The 26,636-nt window shown below is 37.5% G+C and overlaps 1 protein-coding gene across 2 annotated transcripts in view; it reads left to right on the forward strand.

Moving 5' to 3' along the window:
- Window positions 1-26,636, forward strand: part of Exoc4 (exocyst complex component 4) — a 716,316-nt gene that overhangs the window by 318,402 nt on the left and 371,278 nt on the right. For both annotated transcript variants that reach the window (XM_075953989.1, XM_075953990.1), the window contains exon 10: window positions 6,831-6,927. In XM_075953989.1, the coding sequence (XP_075810104.1) occupies window positions 6,831-6,927 (97 nt within the window). The remainder of the gene's footprint in view (window positions 1-6,830; window positions 6,928-26,636) is intronic.

Genomic DNA, 26,636 nt, shown 5'->3' on the forward strand with positions numbered 1-26,636 from the left:
TTCGTACCCAAGGAAACAGTATCTGCCTTGATCACCACAGTGGAAGAAGCCAAGAATAAATGTATCTGAGCAATGGAACTTTGAATAAGTAGCTAATTTCTATTTGGGGTGTTGTTTTCTAGGAATAATATTTTAACTCACTTAACTTTTTAGTTCTTTCCTAAAACCTGGATTCCTAACTGATCATATTTCTTCTAAAAATACATCTGCTTTTTCTTCATAGACAGTTTATCGTCATAATTTACTTGCTCTAAAGATGATGTTTTCTTCATTTTGTTTACACATATATTCATTCAGGCAACAAATATTTATTACAGTCTGAAAACTATTTCAAGTACCAGGGATACCCTGGTACTTGTTTTGAAGTGTTTTTTTTTTCTTTTTTCTTTTTCGGCCTGGCTTTTTCTTTTTTAGGTCTGTCTGAAACTCATTCTTTAACAAAACAATACCACTACCAATACTGATTCACTTGCTTTACTGAAATAGTAAAGCTTATGTGGGTAAGGTTTTTGCTTTTTGTTTTGTTTTGTTTTTGTTTGCTTGGCTATTATTTTCTCTGTGATTCTGGACTACACTCCAAGTCCGGGTCCAGGCTGCTTTAGAGGCTGAAGGTGGTAGTAGCACCAGACTTGAGTTTTGAGGGCATTTTATGCTTTAAGAAGAAACCTATGTAGATAGATGGCGATGGTGCACAACTTTAATCACAGCACTTGGGAGGCAAAGGCAGGTGGATCTCCAAGTTCAAGGTCAACCTGATCTACAAAGTGAGTTCCAGGACAGCCAAGAGTGTTACAGAAAGAAACCCTGTCTTGAAAAACCAAAACAAACAAAAAACAAAGAATACATCTATGCTGAACAACTTAGTCAGTAAGGCTGCCTCTGCTAAGGTAACATGGAGTTCAAAAAACTCAGGCCACTCATCTGGTACCTAGATCCAATTAAACATGCTCTTTATTGTTGCAATTAGGAATTCCATTTTTGTTATTTCGCATGACTTTTCCAAAGTCCGATATTCTTTGTAAAATACTCTTATCTTCACTATTATTCTTTGCAATGTTGAAAGCCAATTTTATGCCTACGAGACATTCAGAATGTCATTTGGGACATGCTACTTTCTGTAACCTAATGGAAGTCACTATTTAATCTAAGTTTGTGGCACAAGTTATTTGTTCACAGTAATAGCATCTGTACATTTGTTACTGATATTGATTTTATTTATTTTTGTTTTCTTCCTCTTTTTTTTTTTTTGAGACAAGGTTTCTCTGTATCTTTGGAGCCTGTCCTGGAACTTGCTCTTATAGACCAGGCTGGCCTTGAACTCACAGAGATTTGCCTGCCTCTGCCTCCCAAGTGATGAGATTAAAGGCATGCGCCACCACCATCTGGTTGATATTGATTATTTTAACTGAAAAATTAGGAGTCGAGAGAAGCTTATTTCATCTTGTCACACTGTAAGTGGTTGTAGCAGTTTTCTCAATCTATCACTGCAGTGATACTGTCCCCCCAAATGAACTCGCAGAAATGTTTCATTTGTTACAGATTCATTTGTTGAACTCATTAATGTTATTGACTATTACTGTTGCCAAGAAAAATACAGAAAGCACTTTTTAAAAAGTCGAACCTTTTTTCTAGTTTATGTTCTAGTGATATATCAAGAGATTCTTTCTGTATCTGTCTCCTTTTTACTCTCTCTCACATTCCATTACTATGTATCTAGACAGGCATGCATGTGCGTGCTCCTGCACACACACACACACACACACACACACACACACACACACACACACACACTCATGCTACCTGTTGGTAGCCCCAAAAGAAAATGTGGGCTGCTTTATTGGGATGCAAATACTTTGTATCAAGCACTGTGCTGAATACCCTTGTATATAATTTCTCGTTTAAATTATTAGCACATTATGTTTGAAGAAACTGACCATAATTCCTGTTTTGTAAATGGCCTAGATTATTTTGATTAATTTATCTTACTTACACTAATAATAAATAACAGATCTGTGATTTGATTACAGATTTACTGATTCTTCCCATTTTACCAAATTCATTTCAATGAGAACATGTTTGTATTTTTCCTGAAGTATTTTTTTCTCTTTCTGCTATAGTCATTAAATGACAGTGACAACAAATCTTGGTTGGAAAGAGTCAAAGGATAGGTAAATTTAGCATCTAATTTCTCTAAATGAGTTCTAAAGGTAGGGACTATTCTGTGACCAAGATGCTGTGCTATCAAAGTTGTTAGGTGGCCTCGGGTTTGTTCCAGTCTTCTGGGGAGAGCTTGTCCGACCATCCTTCTCATTCCAAACCAGGAAATATTCCGGGGCATTCTTCCATCTTGTACTCGGCAGCCTACTTGTAATCCTACTGTCAATTTACTCTTCATTCCACCCATCCGTTACCAGTCACTGTTTGCTCTGGTGCCCCTCCCCTGGCCTTCCCAGCTGAGATTAGTCTCAAGCATAAGGAATGATGTGAGCATTGTCCCTGCCTGGTCAGTGCACGTCTCAGAATTTGAACAGTTTGCTCCTTCGTGGCTTTGACAGCAGTTCCCGGGCTACTTGGCTCAAAGGGAAGGCATATGAGGAGAGGTGAGTTCTGTTTCTCACCTAGAATCATGAAATGCCAAAAGTCCATTTAGAGTCCATTTTGATGGTAGAGACTCTCAGACTTTGTGATTATTGGTGAGGGCCTTTCTTTTCATTCTGATAGGTTTGTTTTCAAAAATAGTTTTTAGGATGCTGCTGCTTTTTTATTTTTAAAATGGTAATCGAATACCTTTGTCAATTTTGTGCTATTACAGTAGAATATTACAGACTGAGTCATCTATAATGAACAGAAATTCAATGGTATATAGCTCTAGAGGATTCGAAGGTGTCATACCATTACAGAAAAAGACAGAGGAAGGGTGAGAGAGAAAAGGGACTCAATTTTTTATAGCCATCTGTGTCCTTGGATGTTTTCTTGAATCCATGCATGGGCATACTCAAGACAGACGTCTCAGATCCCAGTACTAGCAAATTGGAGGTTAGGAGTCCTGCACGTGGCATTTGGGGATCGCACTTACACTATGGCATTTAGTACCCTAGATATAGACACCTGATTTATAAAGACGCAGAGTCACAGAGGCACGGAGCTGAAAGAACGCACACTGTTCCCGTAGGTAGATTTCAGCTGAGGGTTAAAGTAGACATGGCAGAGTCTTTCTCACTCCTTTTTAACATCCGCACACCACATGAATCCTTCGTTTCCCTCAGCTCCTACAAGTTTTGATTAGTGGGACTGTGGCTAAGTTTGGAACTTCATATCCTCTCTTCTTCCTTCATGACCACAGCCTCATCTCCCCCACTGGCATTTCTAGGGGCTCTGTCTCCATAGTTTGCATTGCTTCTTTTTTTATACGGGCTCTATCCCTTGTTATAAACACACATTATTAAGTATTCCTATTGCCTGTAAGGCTTTAGGGGGACAGACCCAGTTGCTCACTGTTGCTAGGCCTTGTCAGTTGACAGTATATTTTCACGCACACTCTCTCATCTACTTTTAATATTGTTTTGTCCGCGTAGAGCTCCATTTCTTTTTCTATTCATGCAGCAGATGAATGCTTCCTTAACGTCTATGTAGGAATAAGTTATGTAAGTTTTAATGAAGTCATATAATAATTAAAAATGGCATATATTAAAGTTTGTCCAAGTTGTTTTTATGTGAGATTGCTTTTAGTGAAGTTGTGGGCTTTGGGAAACAGGGTTGGCTGTTTTAGGGTAGATATTGGACTTGAAGAATTGGTAAAAAGCAGTGCACTTCCAGAAGTGAGCCCAGTATGCCCAAGGCGCACAGGCCAGGCATACATACAGTGTATGCAGTGTATATGAAGAACGAACCGACTGCCTCTGGGTTGTTTCAGTCTAAAGTTCATTATCAAACCCTTAAAATCATAACACTTGATGTTTTTAGAAATCATTAATCATTTAATTCATATCAGTTTGAAAAAGGACTCATGCTGAATTATATTCACAGTGATAATATGCATACTGAAGAACTGTGTGGTATTTTTGTGTCCCTCTCATACAAAGTTTTTTTTTTGTTTTGTTTTGTGGATGCTGTTCCTGGAGTGCAGAATGTAACTTCATTTCCCCTGTACACATCTCCTTGGCAATTCTGTTCTGATTAGGTTTTGTGGTCTTAAAAGGAAAATTGTTGATAAACAAGATAAATCCATTCTTAGTTTCTCTTCTCTGGTTGTAAATGTTTAATATGGTGTTTGGAGGAAGAGGTTTGTTTTGTTTTTAAAGGATTATTTGTTTGTTTGTTTGTTTGTTTATTTATTTATTTATTATACAATATTCTGTTGCATGTATGCCTGTAAGTCAGAAGAGGGCACCAGACCTCATTACAGATGGTTGTGAGCCACCATGTGGTTGCCGGGAATTGAACTCAGGATCTTTGGAAGAGCAGGCAATGCTCTTAAACGCTGAGCCATCTCTCCAGCCCCAAGGAAGAACTTTGTTAACAGAGTAGTATTTCTTTTAGTTTTTTCCAGGCTCTGTCTATTTGCCTCCTCTTTTCTTTGGCACTGTGAATTCATTAATCCCATTGCCTTGCTCATGTACAGCACATCCTCTGCAACTGAGCTGTACCCCTCATCCTGGTGGCAGTTTTCATGCTCTTGATTAAGTTGCAAACATTAGCAAAACATCAGTAATCCTACTTCACATCATTATGTTGACATGCAGACTTTGAGAATGTGAGGCAAGTCATTAATTTAAAGGAGGCGCTGTATATGCCATTGTATTTTTGTTAAAAATTTTGAACTGTGTTCTGATGGGTTGGTCAAAACAACTGATCCAAACAGTACCTGTCTAAATGCCTCTGGGAAGTGCTGATGATCATGGATGTAGATTGCGAAAACTTCACATGGTTTTATCCGTCTTCTAGGTGCCTTGGAGACTGCAAAGATAAATAACAAAGCAAAGTCACTTTTGCTTGTGTCTGATACCATGCAATGAATTCTAACCATAAGGAAATGTTTAAAGTAGAAAGAGAAAATTTGTAAGTGTAGGTTGCTAGGGTTTTGAAGATACCCTCCAAATAGCATGGTTTTTGTGCCAAAATTCTGAAACTGTTGGTAAAGGAAAAGTGAAGTGTCAATTATACAATAAAAGTAGTGACACTGAAGGATACATCCTAAGTTAGGGTGCACTCGCTAGCTGAACATGGGAGATTGATTTGTTTAACCATTTAATAAAAGGTATTAAATAACTTGACTCCTTTTTTATCGCTTCCCCCGTTATATACAAACTTTCCTCCCTTCATGTATTAAAACAAGGGTCTTGCATGTATTGTGCAATTATCTTACCTTTGAGTTCTATTCACAACTTATCAACATAAACCGAACTACATTTACCATCTCTAGACGTCATGGTTTTTCAGATGGAACACTGCGGCTCCCCAGGCCATTCATGTACTCTCCTTTTTTGGCTTAATTTTTGCTAATCAAAAGAATTCACTCCTCTTGGAGCAGATAAAAGTGGAAAGAAGCTAGGGATTATAGCAATTGAATCATTAAAAAAAAATCATGAGGATGAGGGGGGTGGTACTGGTAGAAGCATTTCTTCCAACTTCTGAAGTTATTTGGAGCTTTATATATTCTAAATGCTCTGCAACTAAATCTGTGCAGAATGGTGATGGCAAATTGTTACTGCCTTAGAATGTGTGAGCCTGGCAATTACTTCCTGCACTTTGACCCTTTGATGTTTCAGCTAATTACCAATTAAGAGCCATTTTAGGAAAGAATATAAGTCCTGGTTGCAAAATCTGCTTTAGACTTGTGGTAGCACTGAGAAAGCAGCAATTTTATACTTTTCCAAATGTGTATCTGTAGCTTGAAATAAAATCCTTCATGCAATGTGGTACACTCCTTTAAGACAATATATTCTCACTAATATAGGATGGTACTTTTTGAAAACATGGATACTGCCAACTCTGATCAGTTATTCCAAGAGTTGGAGTGTGTATATTATGTAGTTTAAGAATATCTTGATGAGTTTCTTTTTATATTTTTTTACTGCACACATGTCTGTGGGAAACTTTTGTGTATGGTGCCCTAGACGGCCAGAAGAGAACACTGAATCTTCTGGAACTGGAGTTACAAATGGTTTTGAGCTACCATGTGGGTGCAGGGAATTGAATCCAGGTCCTCTAGAAGGAGCACCCAGTGCTTTTAATCACTGAGCTATTTTTTTGTTCTAAGTTTATTTTATTGTATTTACTTATTAAATACACTCACTATATTTATAAAAATATCTATTTAAGTAGCCAAGTAAGCTTTCTACAATGATAAAATAAATATTAAGTAAATTACATATTTTAATAGCTAGGATTCTTTCTTTTTAGTGTGACATAAAACTGTAGTATGTCTTTTAATCTGTGGGATTTTTGTCTTGATGACAATGTGGTGAATAGAATTTATATACAATCTTGGATGTTTTATAATGTAACTTCATCCTTCTCTGTGCTCCACTGTCCAAAGAAGATGCTGTTGACTAGAAATAAATGTTTTAGCTTCAACAATATTGTAACCTTGAGCCATTACTTTACATATGTCATTGATTCTTCTTGGACTTTATCATTTTTCACTGGGTAATTATGCCATAGATTGTTGAAGAGAAAGATTGGATCATGTCATTTGCAATAACTGTAAATACTATGGGTAACTTAAAAGGTAGCCTCTGTTACAATCCAGCATGCATACAGGTAAGCTTGGTTTGTTTATCTGTAAAATTTCCAACTAGCTAAATCTCCGTTTTTATTTTTCCTGCAAGGGGGTCCTGATGACAACTTAATTGAAGGTGGAGGAACAAAATTTGTCTGCAAACCTGGAGCCAGAAATATTACTGTCATATTCCATCCATTACTGAGGTAAGTCATCCCATCCCCTATGATATTCTCATCCGTGATCAATATTCTCATTATTTATGCTGATGTGCCAAGTGCCAATAGTTCAGCCAGCATTGAGTCAAATCATTAGAGAAAAGAAACTTGTTTCATTTTGTAAGGTTTCACAGTGAAAGTTAGTCAATAGAACAGATAATGTCAGCCAAGCTGCTCCCTGTTCTCAGGAGTAATAATAGCTCACAGACACTTGAATTTGATTTTCTTTACTTCCTTCTCTAGTCCTGCCCATCTTCTTCCCTGCTCCTTCTCCTTTTTTTGGATCTGTCTCAGTGACCCCTGGGGACATCTCGCCTACCATCTGTTTTCATAAACACACATTTGTTGACCACAGTCTTGCTCATGTGTCCATTTGTAGCCTTTGCACTGCCATCACAGAGATGAAGTATTGCAGCCTAAGTCCTAGCCTGCAACCTGCTTATTTTCTCTGTAGTTCTTCGCAAGAAAAACAAATGACTGACCGTGGTCTTTCTACTCATTTACACTAATTACTCCTTCAATATCTTTTGAGAATTACCAAGTCTCTGAACAGATGTGATTTACAGAAGCCTGAAAGATATTCAGAATAAAATATATGGCTTTGTTTCTCAGAAGATAATGTGATGGTGAGCAGAATAAAATCTGTTACATTGTTCATTTCTCAATTATAGTATATTGTAGCAAAGAAAAATTCATGATGCTCTCACAAAATATTCTTAAGTCCTAAGTACTTTTGAGAAGGCACTTTTCTGGGTTAAAAGGACAATTACTCGGTAGTTACAAACTCTGCTTTACAGTTAATGAGATCTAGAGATCTCTGTGCATGGCAGTGTAAAAACAGTTTGTAAAATTACAGAAGGCTAAGATGCTATATTTAATACTGTGATTCATTAAATTAGTTTGAAAATACATAAAGAACAAGCATATTAATGGGTTATATAATGTTTTCATACAAATAAGAATCTTGTACTACCATGTTAAATATCTTAGACATAATTCTTTTTTTTTGGTAAAATCTCAAAATCCTTATTTTTGAAATGTACATTATTGTCTGCAGCCCTTCTGCTGCACAACTGCATATTATTTTCTTTTATTACCTTACCTAAAGCTCAGCTTTTGCCCCTCCCCTCTTCTCATAGTCACCAACTTTCCACTCTTAACTTGCATGAGATGAGCATTTAGATTCCTCAAGAATGAGATCATGCAGTTTGATCCATATTGTTACAAATGTCAAAACTGACTAGTATTCCATTATGTATCCAGTCATCAATTATATAATATTGCTTTTTTCTGTAAAGAACTATTATATGCTGACTATATTTATATGTAAAGTAACAGAAGCTTTTAAATCCTAATGAGGTGTATCTCAGAATAACACTTAAACCCTCTAAAACTCTTGCTGCAAGTAAATTCACTTAAGAATCATGGGGTTGGTGGACAATGAGGACTGCTGAGAAGTCAAGGACAATGGCACTGGGTTTTGATCCTACTGCATGTACTGGCTTTGTGGGAGCCTAGCCTGTTTGGATGCTCACCTTCCTAGACCTGAATGGAGGAGGGAGGACCTTGGACTTCCCACAGGGCAGGGAACCCTGACTGCTCTTTGGACTAGAGAGGGAGAGGGAGGGGGAGGGGAGTGAGGCGTGGGGAGTGGGGGGAGGGGGAGGGAAAAGGGAGGCAGGGAGGAGGCAGAAATTTTTAATTAAAAAAAAAAATTATGGAAGCCGGGCGGTGGTGGCGCACGCCTTTAATCCCAACACTTGGGAGGCAGAGGCAGGTAGATCTCTATGAGTTGGAGGCCAGCCTGGTCTACAAGAGCTAGTTCCAGGACAGGAACTAAAAAAAAAAAAACCACGGAGAAACCCTATCCCGAAAAATTAAAAAAAAAAACAAAACAAAACCAAGAATCATATTTAATCGGTTGATATATATTATATATGTTTCATATAAAAGGTAAATTATAATGGAAAACTTCTGTATTTTACAATATTGTCCATATATATCAGGACTTTGATAATTTGTTTAGTCATGTTCTGCAATTACAATTGATTTTTACTTAGTGTTGTTAATTGCTAAGAGAATAGGAACATACCTGAATCTTTATAGGCCTCTTCTAAACCCAGTTTGATGCTGCTTAGTTGTGCCATAGTCTGAATATTTCAAGTATGGAAGAAAGCCCCATGGAGGGTAGAATTTAACACATTATATAAATAGCTTTCTAGTGCTTTCTAAGAGCTGCTTAATGGCTTCTGGGATTCCCACTTCTTTTACCCATTCCATTTGTATTATAATTCTGAGTTTTGTTATTGTTGACAAGAACTGAAGGTTTGTCACATGATATAATTCACCATTTATTTCTTTGAGTATCTCTTAATGTATGTAGCAAGAATTTTACGTGGCTTGCAGGGTAAATTAGTTCTTTGATAAACATGTGACAATGAGAGGCTTTTCATTAGCTGCTGGCACAGATTCAAACCTTATTCCTTAAATGCACTATTGAGTTTCAGTGAAAATCTAATGGACTTATAGAACTTCAAATGACTAAGCCCTTTAGTAATATTTACTTTTTAATTTTAATTATTATTTCCCAACATTTTCTAAGTGTTCATTTTTTTCTTAAGTGTATAAATTAATTGTGTAATTAGGAAAATCAGCATGTATATATAATTTCCACACATTGATTTTCATCATGAGTTAACTCTTTACTAGTATTTAGATTAATAGACTTTTATTATATTATTATTTATTATTTTATATCTATATTAATAGACTGTTCAAAAATATGTTCTTATTTAAAAGACATTATGGCAAAATGAGACAGGCAGATTGGAAGAATGGGAAGATGTTTGGAGGAATAGAAGACTTGAAATTTAAGATGAAAACCATAACATGGTATCTTGTTCATTCTAGATGCTTCCTTTAGCTTTTGTTACCAATTATTTACTAGACTGTGCTTTTATGTCAGGTTTATAGGAACAAGATCAGCTCACATTCTTGTCTATGAGGTGCTTGCTTAGTCACTTGCTTGGTAGGAGACAGAAGTTGGCAGGTCTGGGCACAGCAATCAATCAATGGAATCTTTTAAACTTATCAAGGAAAATACATATTCAGGATCTGTATTGAAACAATGTGACACTTATTTTAATTGCATATTCTGTTGCCCATTCATCTTCCTCCTGCTATTCTGGGAAGTTTCTATTTCGATCAAGTGACTCATATTCCTGACTGATCTCAAACTTTTCATTTTGTTTATAACTTACACTGTGATTATGAGGCACAGAAGTAACTTTTCTCTCAATAATATTTAACATTAGTTTATTAGCAACAACTAATATTTGTGTTAGTAGACTATGTATGCTTCATTGTGTCTTTTACTGAGCTCTAATATTTTCTTCACTTGGAGACAGATCTGGTATCTCCCCCCTGTTGTAAAATGGGGCAGAGGTGGACCTTGGCGGACCAAGGGGCCCTGGGGTGGGTGAGGGACATACGTGCCACACAGGCAGAGCTTATGTGGGAGTTTTATTGAGATAAAGGGAGTGGGGGAGGGAAGAGAGAGAAGACACAAGGATCAGCCTGCCTCTTTAGAAAAGCAGTGGGAAAGAGAGTGAGAATGGGCGGAGCTTTTTTCTTAATGGGACCTTTGCATGTGAGTAGTGATTTAGTCATAGGACCCTGGGCTGTCCAGGGTACCACCTGGGTTCGTCCTGCCAGGTGACAGGGGCCAGCATAATACCTGTATCCTAACACCTCCTCTATCTAGCATCAATGGCGCTCTGTCTTCCTGAAACTTTTCATATAGCTTTGTACACTTCATTTATGAAGAAAGCACTTTTGTAATTTGTGTGCCACTGGTTGCGCGTTCTTCAGTGCCTAGAGGATTTTCTCTATTGGAAACTGAACTGTCCTTCAGAGAGCACTGTGAAGTTGATTCCCGTTATTTTGTTTGATGTATTCCCAGAAGGCATTTATGTTTTCCTCTCATAAAATTATCCTACAAGGTCTTCCATTATGGTAACCTTGTAGTCTTAATTTTGTACTCCTCATAACCGTGGCAGCCTTACCACTAGGAAGTCACAAAGGATGCCGGACGCAACTGTACTGGCTTCCAACTGTTCACCCCATTAACTCGGCTGGCCCTTTAGTGTTTACTTAATATTTTTCCTTGCTGTTAACTTTTGGTGAATCTTGTATCTTAAGAACATGGAAGATAGAATCATCTTGCTTGTTTTACTTGTAGCCTACCAAGAAATTGTGAGCAATTGAAGCCCCAGTGAAAGCTTGCAATGAGAAGAGGTCATTCAATCAATTTTCTGTCTCTCTGTCTAAATGAGGAAAAGCATATTGAAACAAATTTTTAATGGTCAAATTACAGTGGGTTTTAATTTTCTTTATATGTTAGCAAAGAATTGTTTAGTTTGCATGTTGATTTCTGCATTTTAATTTTTATGACTCTGACGAGGCAATAGCTTTCTTTATTTTTCAGGAATTCAAGGCCCTTACGTTTCAAAAATTAAAAGTTTAAATGACAAGTGAATTTCACAATGTGTTATTTCTTTTGCTGGTTTTTTTAAAAAATATTTATTTATTATGTATACAATATTCTGTCTGTGTGTATGCCTGCAGGCCAGAAGAGAGCACCAGACCCCATTAACGATGGTTGTGAGCCACCATGTGGTTGCTGGGAATTGAACTCAGGACCTTTGGAAGACCAGGCAATGCTCTTAACCTCTGAGCTATCTCTCCAGCCCCTTTGTTTTTTTGATAGTCTTAATTGGGAAGGTCTTTGTTGAAAGCATGGCTCTTAATCAATCCTGAGGATGCAGCAAGCAAATTAGCCTGAATATCTGAGGGAAGAAGCCCTGACCAGAAGAAATGCAAGTGAAAAGGGAACGGTGACTCTGTTTCAAGAACCACCAAGAGCTTACTGTAGGCCAGGGTGTCTTCCCTAGTGGTCTCTTTTGGAGGATGTGAATTGGGAACTTATAGTCAAAGTAATCAGAACAGAAATGGTTTCTTTTTGCCTGAGTAAAGAGGGCAATATATTTAGACTTTAAAAATATAGGAACTACCTTTGTAAACCTCAAAGGCTTCAAAAGTATAGAGAAAGTCTGACAATACTAGCATTCAAAAAAAATATTATATTAGGCCTATTCCTGGATTTGAGGTGCAGAAGAATTCTAAGGACTAAGTTAGTATAGCTTGGTGTATTTAGTATAGGTTAGTGTAGTTTACTCCAGCGAAAATAAAGTCCTTTCTAATGATGATAGATCTAGAAGTAGAGTATGTAATTTGATATAGCTCATTTTTATTATATTCTCCAGTGTTGTTTGACAAATGCTATCGGTAAAAATCAGGATATCATGAAGGATTCATCCTGTGTGTGATTCTGATACAGTGTGCTTTCAAATAATACAAAGTTTTGTTTCTCACTGAAGCAATGAATGGCCTGGTGGGCTTCATTTCAAAAGTCCTAGCTTGTTTTGGTTTTGTAGTAGGATTTGCATGCTAATCTTTCTAAGTTTAGAGAGTAAGCACAGAAGAACAACTTCATTAGCAAACTATACATTAGCCTAAACCTAGTCTAGCACAAAGGGTCTATTCAGGAAATACTTCCAAGATTATAATACCTTTCTAATAGAAATCTTGTTTTAAAATCTTAACTTCTTTAATTATTTCTGTTGGATTTTATCCTTTTATTCAAAAGTGTATAATAAATCCTTCAACTTTGAAAGGAAGATGTAGTTTGAATATTTATAATAAATATTATTCTATATTTCTTGCCAATGTTTGTAGCAGGTTTTCTTTTGCACCTCCCACCAGTTCCCAAATCATGACATAGAGACTTTTTATTAGTTATGAATGCTTCATTTTAGCCTAGGCTCCTGTTTTGCTTTCTCTTATAACTTAACCTGTTTCTCTTCATCTATGTTTTGTCTCAGGGCTTTTTACCTTTCTTTCATTTTGTATGTCCTACTCTATACCAGGCTGGCTGGCCCCCAGTATCTCTCTTACTTTCTCCCTTCTCTCTCATTCCCTCTAGCCTAGATTCCTCCTGCTTATTCTCTCTACCTGCCAGCTTCATTTATCTCTCCTATACATAGCTATTAGCTGTTCAGCTTTTTATTAGACCAATCAGGTGCCTTAGGCAGGGAAGGTGAGACAAATCTAACACATCTTTACATGATTAAACAAATGCAGAATAAAAAACGCAATACATCTTTACATAGTCATCTACAACACATGTTCTGTCTTAGAGAAATGTTCAACAGTTATTTCCACTATGACAGTTTGATATATACAATAGCATTTGATAGTGTTATTCTGAGCATTCATAAGTATGGCATATGTTTTATGCAGAAACATGCTTATTCTTTTATTTTGAACTATTTTTTTATTTTATAGTATTTTGCTTACATGTATGTCTTTGTGAGAGTGTCTGATCCTCTGGAACTGCAGTTACCAACAGTTGTGAGCTGTTATATATGTGCTTGGAATTGAATCAGAGTCTTCTGGAAAATAGCCAGTGATTTTACCTACTTAGTCATCTTTTCAGCCCAAACATGCTTGTTCTTACTGAGCTAAAGCTTATGTGATTAGAGAGTCCATCAGATGACATTGTGGGTTAAAAGCTGTCCTTGCATGGGTGGCAATATGACCATTGCGTTTGATTTCTAAGAAACAGAACAGTTTTTTTCTGAATTATGAAAGATAATTTTCAGATTATATGACTTATGAGGCCTACTGTGTGCATTGGTTTATGTAGATTCTAAAACCTACATATGAGTATATACTTTCGACTTTATATTACAAATATTAACTGCGTTTAACCTTTTTATCAAACATTTGGAGATTAAATCGTGCTTTTTGTTTTTTGGTTGTTTTTGTTGTTTTTGGTTTTTTGAGACAGGATTTCTCTGTGTAACAATCCTGGCTGTCCTGGAACTCGCTTTGTAACCAGGCTGCCCTCAAACTCACAGAGATTGGTTTGGCTCTGCCTCCTGAATAGTAGAATTAAAGGTGTGTGCCACCAATGCCCAGTGAAATCATGTTTTTTATTCTAAACTTTCCTTTTAACCTTTATCTCTTCTAACATATTATATGATATATGTTACACATTGGTCGCCACACCTTATACCTGAGTGAAATGAACGTCACTCAGAACCAAAACACTTTTGTGCACGTGTCAACAATGTTGAAAGAAGTAATTTGATAGTCCATTTACATGAAAAGTACTGATAATTCTGTAAAAAATGAAAGGAAAATATAAAGCAAGCTGGAAAGATTAGAAACGATAGAAATGCAGCTATATGTAATTAGACTTGATGCTAAGTCGTGATGGTTCTCTAATACAAAACTTGTAGAAACAGGAAAGTTTCCCTTGGGAGGCTGGAGAAGAGTCACCAGCAGCCAAGTTAGAGAAAAGTGAACGATATGCTCATTGTTGGTGCGTGTTCTTTGATTCTGTGACTATAGTTCTAAAACCTGTGCTGCTTCTGAGGTCTGGATTGAGGTATTTCTTTTAGTATGTTCATTTGGGATTTGGGTTTTTTTTGTTGTTTGTTTTTTATTTTAATCAAACATGTCAGCACTACTGATTGCCATTGGCAAGATGGGGCATTCTCATTGACTTCTGCATCCTTTTTTAGCATGGCTTCTTCTCCACATTGGCTAAGAGGGACAGTCTGGTCATCTTCTGATCTAGTATGTTATTAGAGACCATCCTGCCTTACCTGTAGTTTAGTTGACTTTACTCCCTCCTTACCTGACTCTGTCCTTCTCTTTCTCTTTGCTGTTTTTCCTGTTTTATCATAACAACTTATCCGTGTAACTTTCTTCTTGCAGTGACTCTTGAGCTGTCTTTCTACCACTGACAAGACTAAAATACAACACATTGCAATAAAATCACCCAAACTGTGCGGCTGTGATGTTTTAATTATATTCTGAGATTTTATATTTTATGTTATATTTCTATTTATATCAATTATATTACTATCCATTAACATAGCTTCCATATAAAAGTCAGCAGTAAAACTTCAGTGTGAAAATTTACATAGATTGTGCACTGTTTTTTATGTATTTTGAACATGCATTTGTCTTTTGGACTGTAATAGCCAAAATATGCTTACTCAGCATCAATGAAGTATGTTTATGTCCAGCCACAGGTCCATTTACATCTGATTTTGGAATACAAATTGACAGTGCAATTTAAGATCAAAATAATACAGGCATACCTAGAGAAAGAGATAATGTCCTTCTTTAATAACGTATTTCTTTAGGTGTAGGCTTATAGGGGGAGGCCACTTTTTCATTCCCGGCTACCCAGACCTGAAATAACCACACAGAAACTGTTAATTAAACCACTGCCTGGCCTATTAGCTCTAGTTTCTTATTGGCTAGTTCTTACTTCCCAAACTAACCTATCTCCATTAATCTGTGTATTGCCACATGGCTGAGGCTTACCAGCAAGGTTCTGTCATGTCTGTCTCTGGCAGCAGATATATGGTGCCTTGCTACTCTCTTCCTTCTTTCTCCCCAGCATTCAGTTTACTTTTCCACACCTAGATCTACTCTGCCCTATCACAGGCCAAGGCAACTTCTTTATTAACCAATGGCAATAAAACATATTCACAGCATACATCACTTCCCCTTTTCTGTTTAAATAAAAAGGGAGGTTTAAACTTTAACACAGTAAATATCATATAGCAAAACAGGGATCAAGCAAAAATTACAGTTAAAATATTTATATCTACTTTATCTTATATCATATTTTTAACTCTATCAAAGACCCCAGAAGGATATAATGTTACCTAAGTAAACAGGAAGTACATTGTAAGCATCTTCCAAAACTCTAGAATTAAAAGAGACATTTCACTGCCTATACAGTCACCCAAAATTTTTTGTATCGTTGGAGCATTTATCTTTAGCCTACAGGCCCATAGCATTTGGCAAACTTGCCCATAAAGCAGTAAATATATACTTCCCCCTATATTGGCAATTTGTCAGTCATTTTGTGAGTGTACTGCAGAATGTCTGGCAGACTCTTTCATGAAGCGGGAATCTTGAAGGACCGTCTCACCTTTAGGCAAGTTCAGCAGTCATATTTCTGTGGGTTTCGCACATCTAGTTTACAGCATAAAATCAAGCATTCAGATAGAGTTTTGCCTTTTTAACAGACATGCTACTGCCTGCCTGCAGTATACTGTAGACATTTGTGGAGCATGCCTTTAATCCCTGTCCTGGCAGAAGCAGGTGGATCTCTGAACCCAAGACCAGGCTGGTCTACAGAGCAAGCTCCAGGACAGCCAGGACTACACAGAGAAACCCTGCTGGAAAAAAACAAAAATCAAAAACAAACAAACTGTTTATATACTATAATAAATATTATATAATAATAACAAAAGAAAGAAAGGAAAGTGGGGGAAGGACTGTGATAGTGAAAGCTTTTTATCAGGATGGTTTTTTGTAATCTTGCTCTTTAATTCTGCATATTAAATATTTTAATCTTCTCATAGTATAGTGAACTAATTCCCCATGTTTATTGTAGTTATTTCTGTTTGTTAGATCGCAATATGTCACAGTGGCCAATTGTGCCTCCTGAGATTTAGTTCCCTGTGTCCTCTTTTGCTGTAGCTAGGATTTCCGTGAGCCATTGAAGCTCTCTGTCTGTGTCACAAATGCTCAGGGGGTTTGCATCTGGGATGCCATTGATACCTTTTAAAATTTAATTTTGCCTTATGTATCTGTGAAATTTCTTCTGATTCTACATCTGTGTCTTGGATCCCCTCTTCCTGTTGGCATTGCTTTAGTCTCTTAGCTTCCTGGCTACTTTGATTTTACCAGATCTGACCTTTGTTTCCTGTCTCTTTCGGCCCTTTAGGCACTCACATTGTACAAGGAACTCTCGTGCTTATCTCCAGTCTAGACCCATAACTCCTTTCTTTTTCGGGGCCTCTCCTGCCATAATGTGCCCACTGATTACTGACCTTATCAGGAGAAAGCGGAGACATCTGTAATTACTGATGATACTTGGAAAGATGACCGAATAGTGATGAAAATAGAGTTGGGTTTATATTCTAATACAAAATCGGAAGTCAGGCTGGGAAATGGAAAGGGAATATCAGAGAGTAGAACCTGTACTAAAATAGTGTAACCCAGATGATAGTCATGAGTGAACTCATAGATTATACGAAGATTAATTAGATATTGAATTTTGTTATGGCAATAGAAATCCTTCAGGAAACAAAACGCTTAAGTCAGATACAGAGATTATGCTAAAGAAACAAAACCAGCAGTTGAGTGTGTAAGAGATGGAGAAGGAGCAGAGATTAAAGCACAGAATCTGACAAATCCTGAGCATGTTGAGCTATAAGCTTTACTTACAGAAGGCTATCTCTGTTGAGGGGAGTTGGTTGTACAAATTACAGGACATTGTACCACATTGTCCAACCATTTGTGCTGAAATTTGTACATTAACTACTTTTCCTGTTGCTGTCCTAAGAATATTTGACAAAGGCAAGGTAAGGAAGGAGGGGTTATTTGGACTCATAGTTTGAGAGTATAGTCAGTCATGGCAGAGGAGTTTGAGACAGTTGGATCATTGTATCCACATGTACTGAGGAAAGGGAAATGGATACTAGAACTTAGCTCACGCCTTCCATTTTATTCAGGATAGGACCCCAGCTTTATTATCATTATTTCCAACATATAGATCCAAGGTAAGGTGAATTTTCCAACCTCTGTTGAACTAATCTAGATAATTCCTCACAGGCACATCCAGAAGTTGATCTGATCTAGGTAACACCACCCAGATGTGCCAGGAGTCTTGTCTGCGTAACTAGATTTCTGATAACGTGAAGCAATACTAGTTTCTCAAATACTGGGGAATGGATTTTGGTGAATTCAACAGTGTGATTTTTTTTCCCTTTAGGGAAGTACTGTGGTTTTCTCCCTAAGAACCAGGGTGCAGACATGTATTTTTCTGGTGCCCACACAGGTCATAGATCATTCTATGTACCTTCCGGCCATTGCTTTCAGATGACGTCTTGTGGTAGCTTTTGATGCTCTAGTGGATAATCTGCTATTATACATTTCTAATTGTGTTTTCTAGTGGAGTTACTCACTGAGGACAAATTCATACCCAGGTCTTGGAAATAAATATGGGGGTGAGACCAAGGCAGCGATTTTTTTTTTTTTTTTGCTGTTGTCCTGCTTTATCTTTGCTGACAGACTGCCTGTGTTTTATTTAAGATGATAGTGTGTAAACTCCTTAAGGTAGACTGTTAATTTCCCATGACAGCTTATGAAGCTTCCCCTCCCTTTCTTTCCCCCACACCCAGGCACACATATCAGAGAAACTCCCGTGTGCGACATTTGTTTAATGTCGTCTGTCAGAAAAAGTGCCACAGCAAGTCAGTCAGGTTCCACGTTTGCAAACATACTTCCACCTTACTGAACATCACAAAGGCTGTCAAGAATTGCATTTCCCTATATGTTCTCCTTCTGGAGGTGAAACCCTTATAGTCGTTAGTGGCAGTGGGACGCGTCAGAGCCTTTAAAGCTTCTGCAGGGCATTTTTGGGCATAGTTTGCATTTGAAGAAGGCTTGCCTGACTGTTTTGAAATCTTCCAAGCAACTTATGTGAATTCTGTAGTGTGCTGCACAAGATTATCTTTGAAATATTAGTTATTATGTGCCATTCTTTTGTTTTTCCTGCTTTCTCTGAAAAGTATCTTTTTCCAAGTGGCCTTGATACTGAAAAATATCCTTTTCTTTTGTTTTCTGCCAGTCTTCTAGATTCTTTTACCCACACACTCCCACTCTGTGCTCAATGGGACTTGAGTGAAATGTATGTCTGTGAGCCATTCATATTTTACATCCTGTTTCATGTAGTGGATATGAATAACCGCCAAGAGTGAGATCAGTTGTACTTCAATATGTAATTAATAATCAGAACTCTGAAGAAGTTTGCATTTGGTTAGAACATAGCCAGTGGTATGTCCTCTGCAGAGAGAAGAAAGAGAAAAGAGATGCATTTATAATGCATCCAGAACACCCCTCTATACTTTATGATTATTAGCATATCCTAAGAGATCCTGATACTTGAATGTCTTTAAGAAAGCACAATGTCTCTCCCAAACAAATATGACAGCATTTCTTGGGGGAGCACATTAAGACAGCAGGCATGGCCCTTAATGGATCAACAATGCATATACTCATTATCATAGCAAACTCCAGGAAAACCATCACCAAAACCACAAGGAGTCAGGTTATTGATGCAGTCCTGGTAATTATGCTTGTATTGCTCATATCCAATTTATCATCATATGTTTGAAACAACACAAACATTGAATTTCTTCAATATTCTTCAATTGTTTCCTACTTGTAGCTGGGTATAGTAATGAGTATACATTTTGATTCCTTGTTATGTTGTATAGAAGAAAATATATAACACTTTGGATTTTATACTGTAAATAAAATAAATAGTAGTCTCCAAACATTGTGATTCTAGTATATTAAAGTATATAACACGGGCTTCGTCACCTAAGTGTGCATATCCTGGGACTCACTCTTAGAGTTTTCTTTTGTATTCTTCATGATTCAGTCACCTCACATGAAGAAGGATAGCTAAGACCCTTGAGCCTTAGGGATGTGCCCAGTTATGTTGTAAGTATATTGCAAGCCTCACCTCATTTCACCTTTCCAGGAGCTCTCTGTGTTTCATACGGTTATCATTCTCACCTCATCTGAAGAACCTGAGTCCAGGAGAAATGGAATAGATTGACCAAAGTTGTACTATTGTAAATGTAGCAGCTGAGATGCAAGCCTGGGTCAAAGTCTCTAGAGCCCCGAGTCCTACTTCCTTCTTTGTAGTAGAAGCATGTGCCTCCACTTCAGCACACTAACTTGAGGAGGTTTCTCAGGAGCCTGTGCTCCTTGATGACAGAGCAGACTGGTCTCTTTGACTCTAGAAAGGTCAAGGCTCTCTTTGTAAATGTCAGGTTCATGGTGCTCCAGTCTGCTGATAGTGCCTGCCTCTTCATTTGTTCTCTGAAAGAGAAGAAAATCTAAAAATTTTTGAGACACTTTATAAGGAAGCACTATAGACTAACTAGTTATTGTGAGTATAATAGTTTATATTCCTTTATTATGTTTACTGTATAAAATTGTGATAAAATTTCTAGATAACAAAAAATAAAATTCATTTAAATGAAATTTCTCTATGCAGATTGCTGCTATCTCTATGTTAGAAAAGGCACTTCTAAATATTTTAGAGTATGTCCTTGAGCTGGAGAGATGGCTCAGTGGTTAAGACCATGAATTGGTCTTCCAAAGGACTCTGGTTTGATTCCCAACATACATGCCTAGTGGTTCACATCCATCTGTTATTCCAGCGCCATAAGAATCCACATCTTCTTGCCTCTGTGGGACCTGCACTCATGTGCGCACATCTAAACACACACACACACGCTTACACACAGTGAAATAATAAAATAAAATCTTTTTAAAAACGTAAAGCATAATCAGCTCATTCACTTTGTTTCTTAGGATATAATGAATTGAATCTTCTGTGTTAACGAGGATTGTTTCTATCTTTAGCCTTGTCTTCAAGAGAACATAAGAGTCTATGTGTGTTATGGCATTATTTTATTTTGCAAATAACTTCTGCTTTTGTAGGCCTTTCTTTGCTTACAACATATAAGGGGTATAATTATTCTCAGATACTCACTATAAACTGGCTTTCAACACATGTACATCTTAATGTCTGAAAATTCTTCATACTAATATAGTATAGGGCAGAACAACCATTCTGACTTACATCCAGGCAATTTGTTGGCACCATCTTGCTATACTTTAGTCTTCGTGGAATAATGAACATTTTAATGTATTCATTTGGAAGCATGTCGGTAGGATTATCATTTTATTTCAGAAGCATAACTTATTTTTTAATTCATCTAATTGTTCATTTAATGTTTATGCTTTTGCAAAGTGACTGTGAGATAGTTGTTAAGTCTTGTGGCTTATCAGTCAGGATCATTTTTGTCCAAAGACCAATAAACATAATAAAAATAGTTCTCTATGTTTTCTTGTCATTGATGAAAATACCTCTGTATCCAGATAGCCCTTTGTGGAAGTATCCTTCAGAGGTGCTTCTCTTTAAGGGTGCTCCTTAAGGAGTTCTGTGCAGTGTTTGCACCATGATACACCTGTGTCCCAGCACCACAGGGTGTTTATCTTCTAGAACTTTTGATGGTCTCTCACAGGTTTACATCATAAACATCTCGAATCTTTTCTCTCTGGGTCTCCAAGCTCTGCAAACATCTCCTCACTCGTTCTAAATTCTTGTCTATATACCTTGTCTGTATAGCAGAATTGTGTCCACTATATTGCTGAATTTCTTTGTTTTGACAGATAAGAGAAAGTAATCCAGGCTTTATAAACCTTTTTCTTTGTTGGCACTTCCAAATGGCCTGCTTCTGCACTGCTCAGTGAAAACAAAGTAAACAAAATTGGATCATTTAAGAACTGTGTTGTCTGTCCTATTTCTTCTTCTGCTAACATGATGTAAGAGTAGAGTCCAGGACAGTGGAATCAGGGCTGGAGGTTTTCAAGTTCTTTTGTCCAGGTTGGTTAGACCTGAGAAAGTCTTAAGCATTAAGAGGTATGAATGGGAAGCCTGGAATGGTGGTGCTCGCATGTAATCCCAGCATGTAGGAGGTGACCACTGAAAGATGAAGATGTCCAGCTCATTCTCAGATACGGTGATACCAAGGCCAGCCTAGGATGCATGAGACCTTGTCTGAGAAAACAAGCAACAATAACAACAAAAAAGTTGAGGAAGTAGAGGTAGTTATGGGAAGAAATGGGTTTCCCCAGATAACATGTATTTTCCTGTTGTTTTGGATTTAATAGATTACTTTCTAAGGAGCAGTTCCTCTTAGAAAGGTTAAATGAAGAGGTACACTGTGTGGTTGTGTCATTAAAGCACTGGTTCTTAGCATTGTAAATAAATGAATACATTTTATGAAAATATCATGTGAAGAAATATGTGTTAGAAGGACCTGGGGGAGGGCTCTAATCCCCTAACATCCATGAGCTGTCAGATTTAGAGGTTCTGCCCATTTTAGCTTTTATTCCAATGTTTGCTCACTGGGCTGCTTCAAGCCTAGGATCCTTCATCTACACAATAGGAATAACACACATATTGTGCTTTTGGCAGGAGAATTTGAGCCAACATACCTACACTAATTACAGTGAGGCTTGAGTCCAGGAAAACTCCATAATACTTGCATAGGTTCTAGAAACTGAAAGTAGTTGGGTAATGGGTTTGCCTCGTGTGTGAGTGTGTGTGTGTGTGTAGGGCCTTAGCATTATGCTTTGCTTACAGATAAAGCAAAGAGAAGGAAACGTAGGAGAAATCTGCTTCCGTCCCATTGCCTCCACACTGGGCTCACTCCTTGTCTTTCTTTCCTCTTCCTGTCTCTTGGAGCTCCTTCATAGAAAGAGGATTTACTACTCCAAGGTGCTAATAGGAAATAGAGAAAAGCTGCTTGCATGTGAATCACTAAGAGTTGAATTTCAAGATTTTGTGACACAGAAATATTTGAGGAGTTTTTCTGTAATAATGCATAAAACATACCACTTCCTTTTATTAGAAGAAATTAGGAATCTCAGATACTGGGGAAAACAGAATGAATCACTACTTTAGATTATATCTAATATGTAATTTCAGTAATGCAAATTATTATTTTGAGTTCTCAAATGCTAACAAGATATTGTTACCTTCTCAAAGAAAAAGCTCTAGTAGGATGATAAATGATCTCCATTAATTAAAGTAATGCATATGAAATGACAGCAGAATACTGCTAAATTACCCATTATTGACACATTTATCTTATTTTGTAAGTGAGAACTACAGCAAAGCTGTATAGAATGAAAATAGGAAAATAAAACAAAACAGCCACTTATTCGGTCATTTTGTTTGTTTGTTTTTAGGAAACAGGATTTCTCTGTGTAGCCCTGGCCATCCTGAAGTTCTCTCTGTAGATCACACTGGCCTTGAACTCAAAAAGATCTGCCTGCCTCTGCCTCCCAAATGCTAGGATTAAAGGCCTTTACCATTAATGCTGGGCCACTTTTTCAGTCTTAAACTTAATATCTTTCAAACAAATACAGCGGAGTTTATTGAGTTAGACCTGATGTACTCTTTATGATTTGTGCCAACAAATGAGCACCAATTAAAAACAAAAGGAAAGTAAAATAAAGTCTTAGAAAATGGCTCAGCCAATTAAGTGCTTGCTCCAGGACCCACTTACAGATCAGGCAGGATGGGATGCACCTGTAATCCTAACACTGAGGAGGCAAAGCAGGCTCATGCCTGTACCTCCCTGGCTAGTTAGTATCGCCAGATTAGTGAGCTCTAGGTTCACTGAATTGATTGCTTCCCTTTCCCCCAAAAGCATACCCAGGGTGACCCTGCTTCACAGTGGCGTAATCAATAGGCTATAGAATGACTAATTTGTTTCCTCACATTTCTTATTGAGTATTTTCCAAGTAAATTTGTAGAGGGACAACCAGCCATCTCTGATGCTGCGGTGACTGGGATGGAAAGTGTCCTCCGAGCTGCCTGCCTGTGTGCTGCAATATGTTAGCAAGAAGCCAGAGGAGGAAAGAGGGTGCTGAGGAGGATGCCCCTTATGGAACCTGTTTTTTGGTTTGCTTTTTTTTTATTTGTTTGTTTTGTGACATCTCTGTAAGGCATTGAAAGGATATATTTTCTTTTAAATGGGTCACATGCATGTCTAACGTACATGGGCTGCATGTAGTCAAAGTTTGCTGTAAATGTGGCCCAATATCAGTTTCTAAATGCAGTTAAAATATTAAGGATTTTATTTTACTTTTATTTTCTGTCACTTAATTGCAACTTTTTGAACTTAAACTTCATAGATAACAATTTCTTTACACAACATCAGAAGGTTGGACATGCTTTCAAGTGGAATTTTGCAAGTGTAAAAATGCATTTAATTGTAAAAATACTAAACCTAAGTGTCCTGTTTGGACTTCCCCTTGACTTGAAAAAACAAAAATTCTTTAAAAATTGTTAATTAGCATATATTTATTCTACAAAATGATATTATATTTTGACCATTTCATATATGTATACCATCCTCTTTGCTCATATTCACCCTACTTGGATTATAGACTACATAATAAATGTTTTATTTAAGTTGAATACAAAATTGGATAAAAAGGATGGACACAGAAGGAGATGTGGCCACCTCTCAAGCCCACTCAGCCTGGAGTAAGAAATCTGGCATTTATTAATATTCATTTACTTTGAGTCAACTTTTTTTCATGAATTGTCCTATTTCAATTTTTATAATAATCACTTGGTTCAGAGATAATACAATTTGCCCAAAGTTATTCGTCACTATACTCTGGTGGAATTGAGATTTGAATTTTTTAGCCTCTCCTTAGATTTTGTTTGACTGAACACCCAGTCAGTTCCCTCAGGTCATTTTCAAGGACCTCTGTGAAATAGCTAGGAGTGTAGCATTGACCCATGAGGCGGAAGGAAGTGAGCTCGCATGCTGCCCACAAGTCCCTTGCTCCTTGCTAGCAGAGCAGCATGCATCTGCAGAACCAGGCTCTAGAAACTAACATGAGGTAAGCAGCTTCCTTTACTGCAAGTGTGCCTGCGATTGTGAACTACCTTACCACGGGGCACAGGGTACTCATGCTTCCACGAACCAAAGTCTACAAAACTGTGAATCAAAGTAAATATTCCTGCTAATTAGAGCTAAGACAATGATCATCAGAAGTTAAGAGTACAGAGTTTTTGTAGGTTTTTATTTCCCTTGAAGAGTAGCTGCTTACCTCATGTTAGCCAGAAAGCAAAAGAGGGAAGAGAGGGGACGTTGGAAAAGGGGACATGATCTTTCCGATGAAATAACTTCAGGTTGCTAGACCCTTCTTAAAGCTTCCCAGCTGTGTTGGATACATGTGTGTTGTGACCAAATAGATTTGGTTTGTTTTCTAGTTTGAGACCATATTGGCAGGACTATCCTAGCTGAGGAACTCAGTTCATGTTAGTGGGAACAATTGGCTATAGACTTGCTCACATCACAGTGGCTCAGGAAGCACCAAGTGAGATAGGAAGTGGAGCAGAGTATAACGTTCAAAGCCTCACCTACAGTGATCAATTTGCTTTTACCAGTTAACGATTCCACAGCCTTCCTGAACAGTACCACCAGCCTTAAAACCCGAGCTTATTGGAGAGAGCATTTTATCAGACTGTAGCACCCTTCCAACAGCACCAAGGTAGAAAGGATAAAGACTATGTCATTAATGGTGGGAATTCGTGGGGGCCATTTCACAAGCCAACTGTAGTTTTCATTGAAAAAAATAGGAGATGCATCTTAGGAACTGTCTCCAAAATGTCAGCTTTATTCTTATCCCCAGTCCAGATAAGAAAAGTCCATAGCCACAAAGAATGTAGAAAACTCATACTCTCAAGTGAATGGTAAAATTCCAGATGCAGTGTCTAGCAACTGTAATTTAGCTACTTAGGGCTTGAGACTGGAGGGTTTTGAGTAAGAGACCAGCCTTGGCAAGTGTTCTAAAACCCCGCCTCAAACAAAATATGCACAAAGATATGCTATGTTCTTTGTACCAGGGAATATGGCTGAATTGTACATTGCTTGTCTAACTTGTGCAAGACTTTGAATTCCATCGCTAGTACCTCAAAATAAATCAATGTATCAATGAAAAAAATGTGCAAGACGTATTTAAATGGCTTGACTACTTCATTAAGTGTTCATTGTTTAGGGACAGTATATGTGTGAAATAAAAGAATTTTGATGGCAATGAGAATCTAGATTCAGAACAGATTATAGTCCAATTAGGATGGACAAAAATATAAAATATCCAACTGAAAGTAAAGTGAGCGCCACTTGTGCAGCAGCAGGTCAGTGTCCAGTGAGTCCAGCATGCTTATATAAATTCCTATTTAGAGCCTTTTATCAGGGTGAATTTCAAAAATCTTTAATTCCTGAAGAAGCAGATATAACAACATACTTTATTAATGATGACTAAAAGGTGAGCAAAAGGAAGTGAAACACAGGTCCAAAAATAAAAATGATGTGACCTGTGTTTTGAAACAGTGTAAATGTATCCCTACTTACTAAATTTTGTATAAATAAAGAAGCCCTCTGACTGCTAGTGAGTGAGGCTGCAAGATTCTCCTGAACACCATGGCCTGGCCCCCTCCCTCCCCGCCAGCTCCTGACATCCTCTGCTGGATTTGTCCACCTTGGGGATGGCTCTTGGCCGTCAGACCAGCTGATTTCTAAAGTTCCTTTCACATGTAGTCCTGAATTATTTTTAAGATGTTGAGAAGTACATTGTACTAAATTCTATAAATTTGGACTGGGTGTGCATTTATGTATGCGGCTCTACAACATGGGTTTTCTAAGAGCTGACTGTGAAATACTGAGTAATTGGAAGTGTCCAAGGACTTTAAAACTCATTTATGAGCTCCAGTGTGTCTTGTACACACTGTTATCAGTGTTTGCATCTCAGATATCCACAATACATTTTACTCTTCAGCAAGATTATGTGGCAGAACATTCCTACCCTTGGAATCTCCCTGGATTATATACAAAAATGTGGTTTCTCACTTTATGAGTATATAAAGT

The sequence above is a fragment of the Microtus pennsylvanicus genome, chromosome 19, assembly GCF_037038515.1.
Source record: "Microtus pennsylvanicus isolate mMicPen1 chromosome 19, mMicPen1.hap1, whole genome shotgun sequence".
In the NCBI taxonomy this organism is placed as follows: domain Eukaryota; kingdom Metazoa; phylum Chordata; class Mammalia; order Rodentia; family Cricetidae; genus Microtus; species Microtus pennsylvanicus.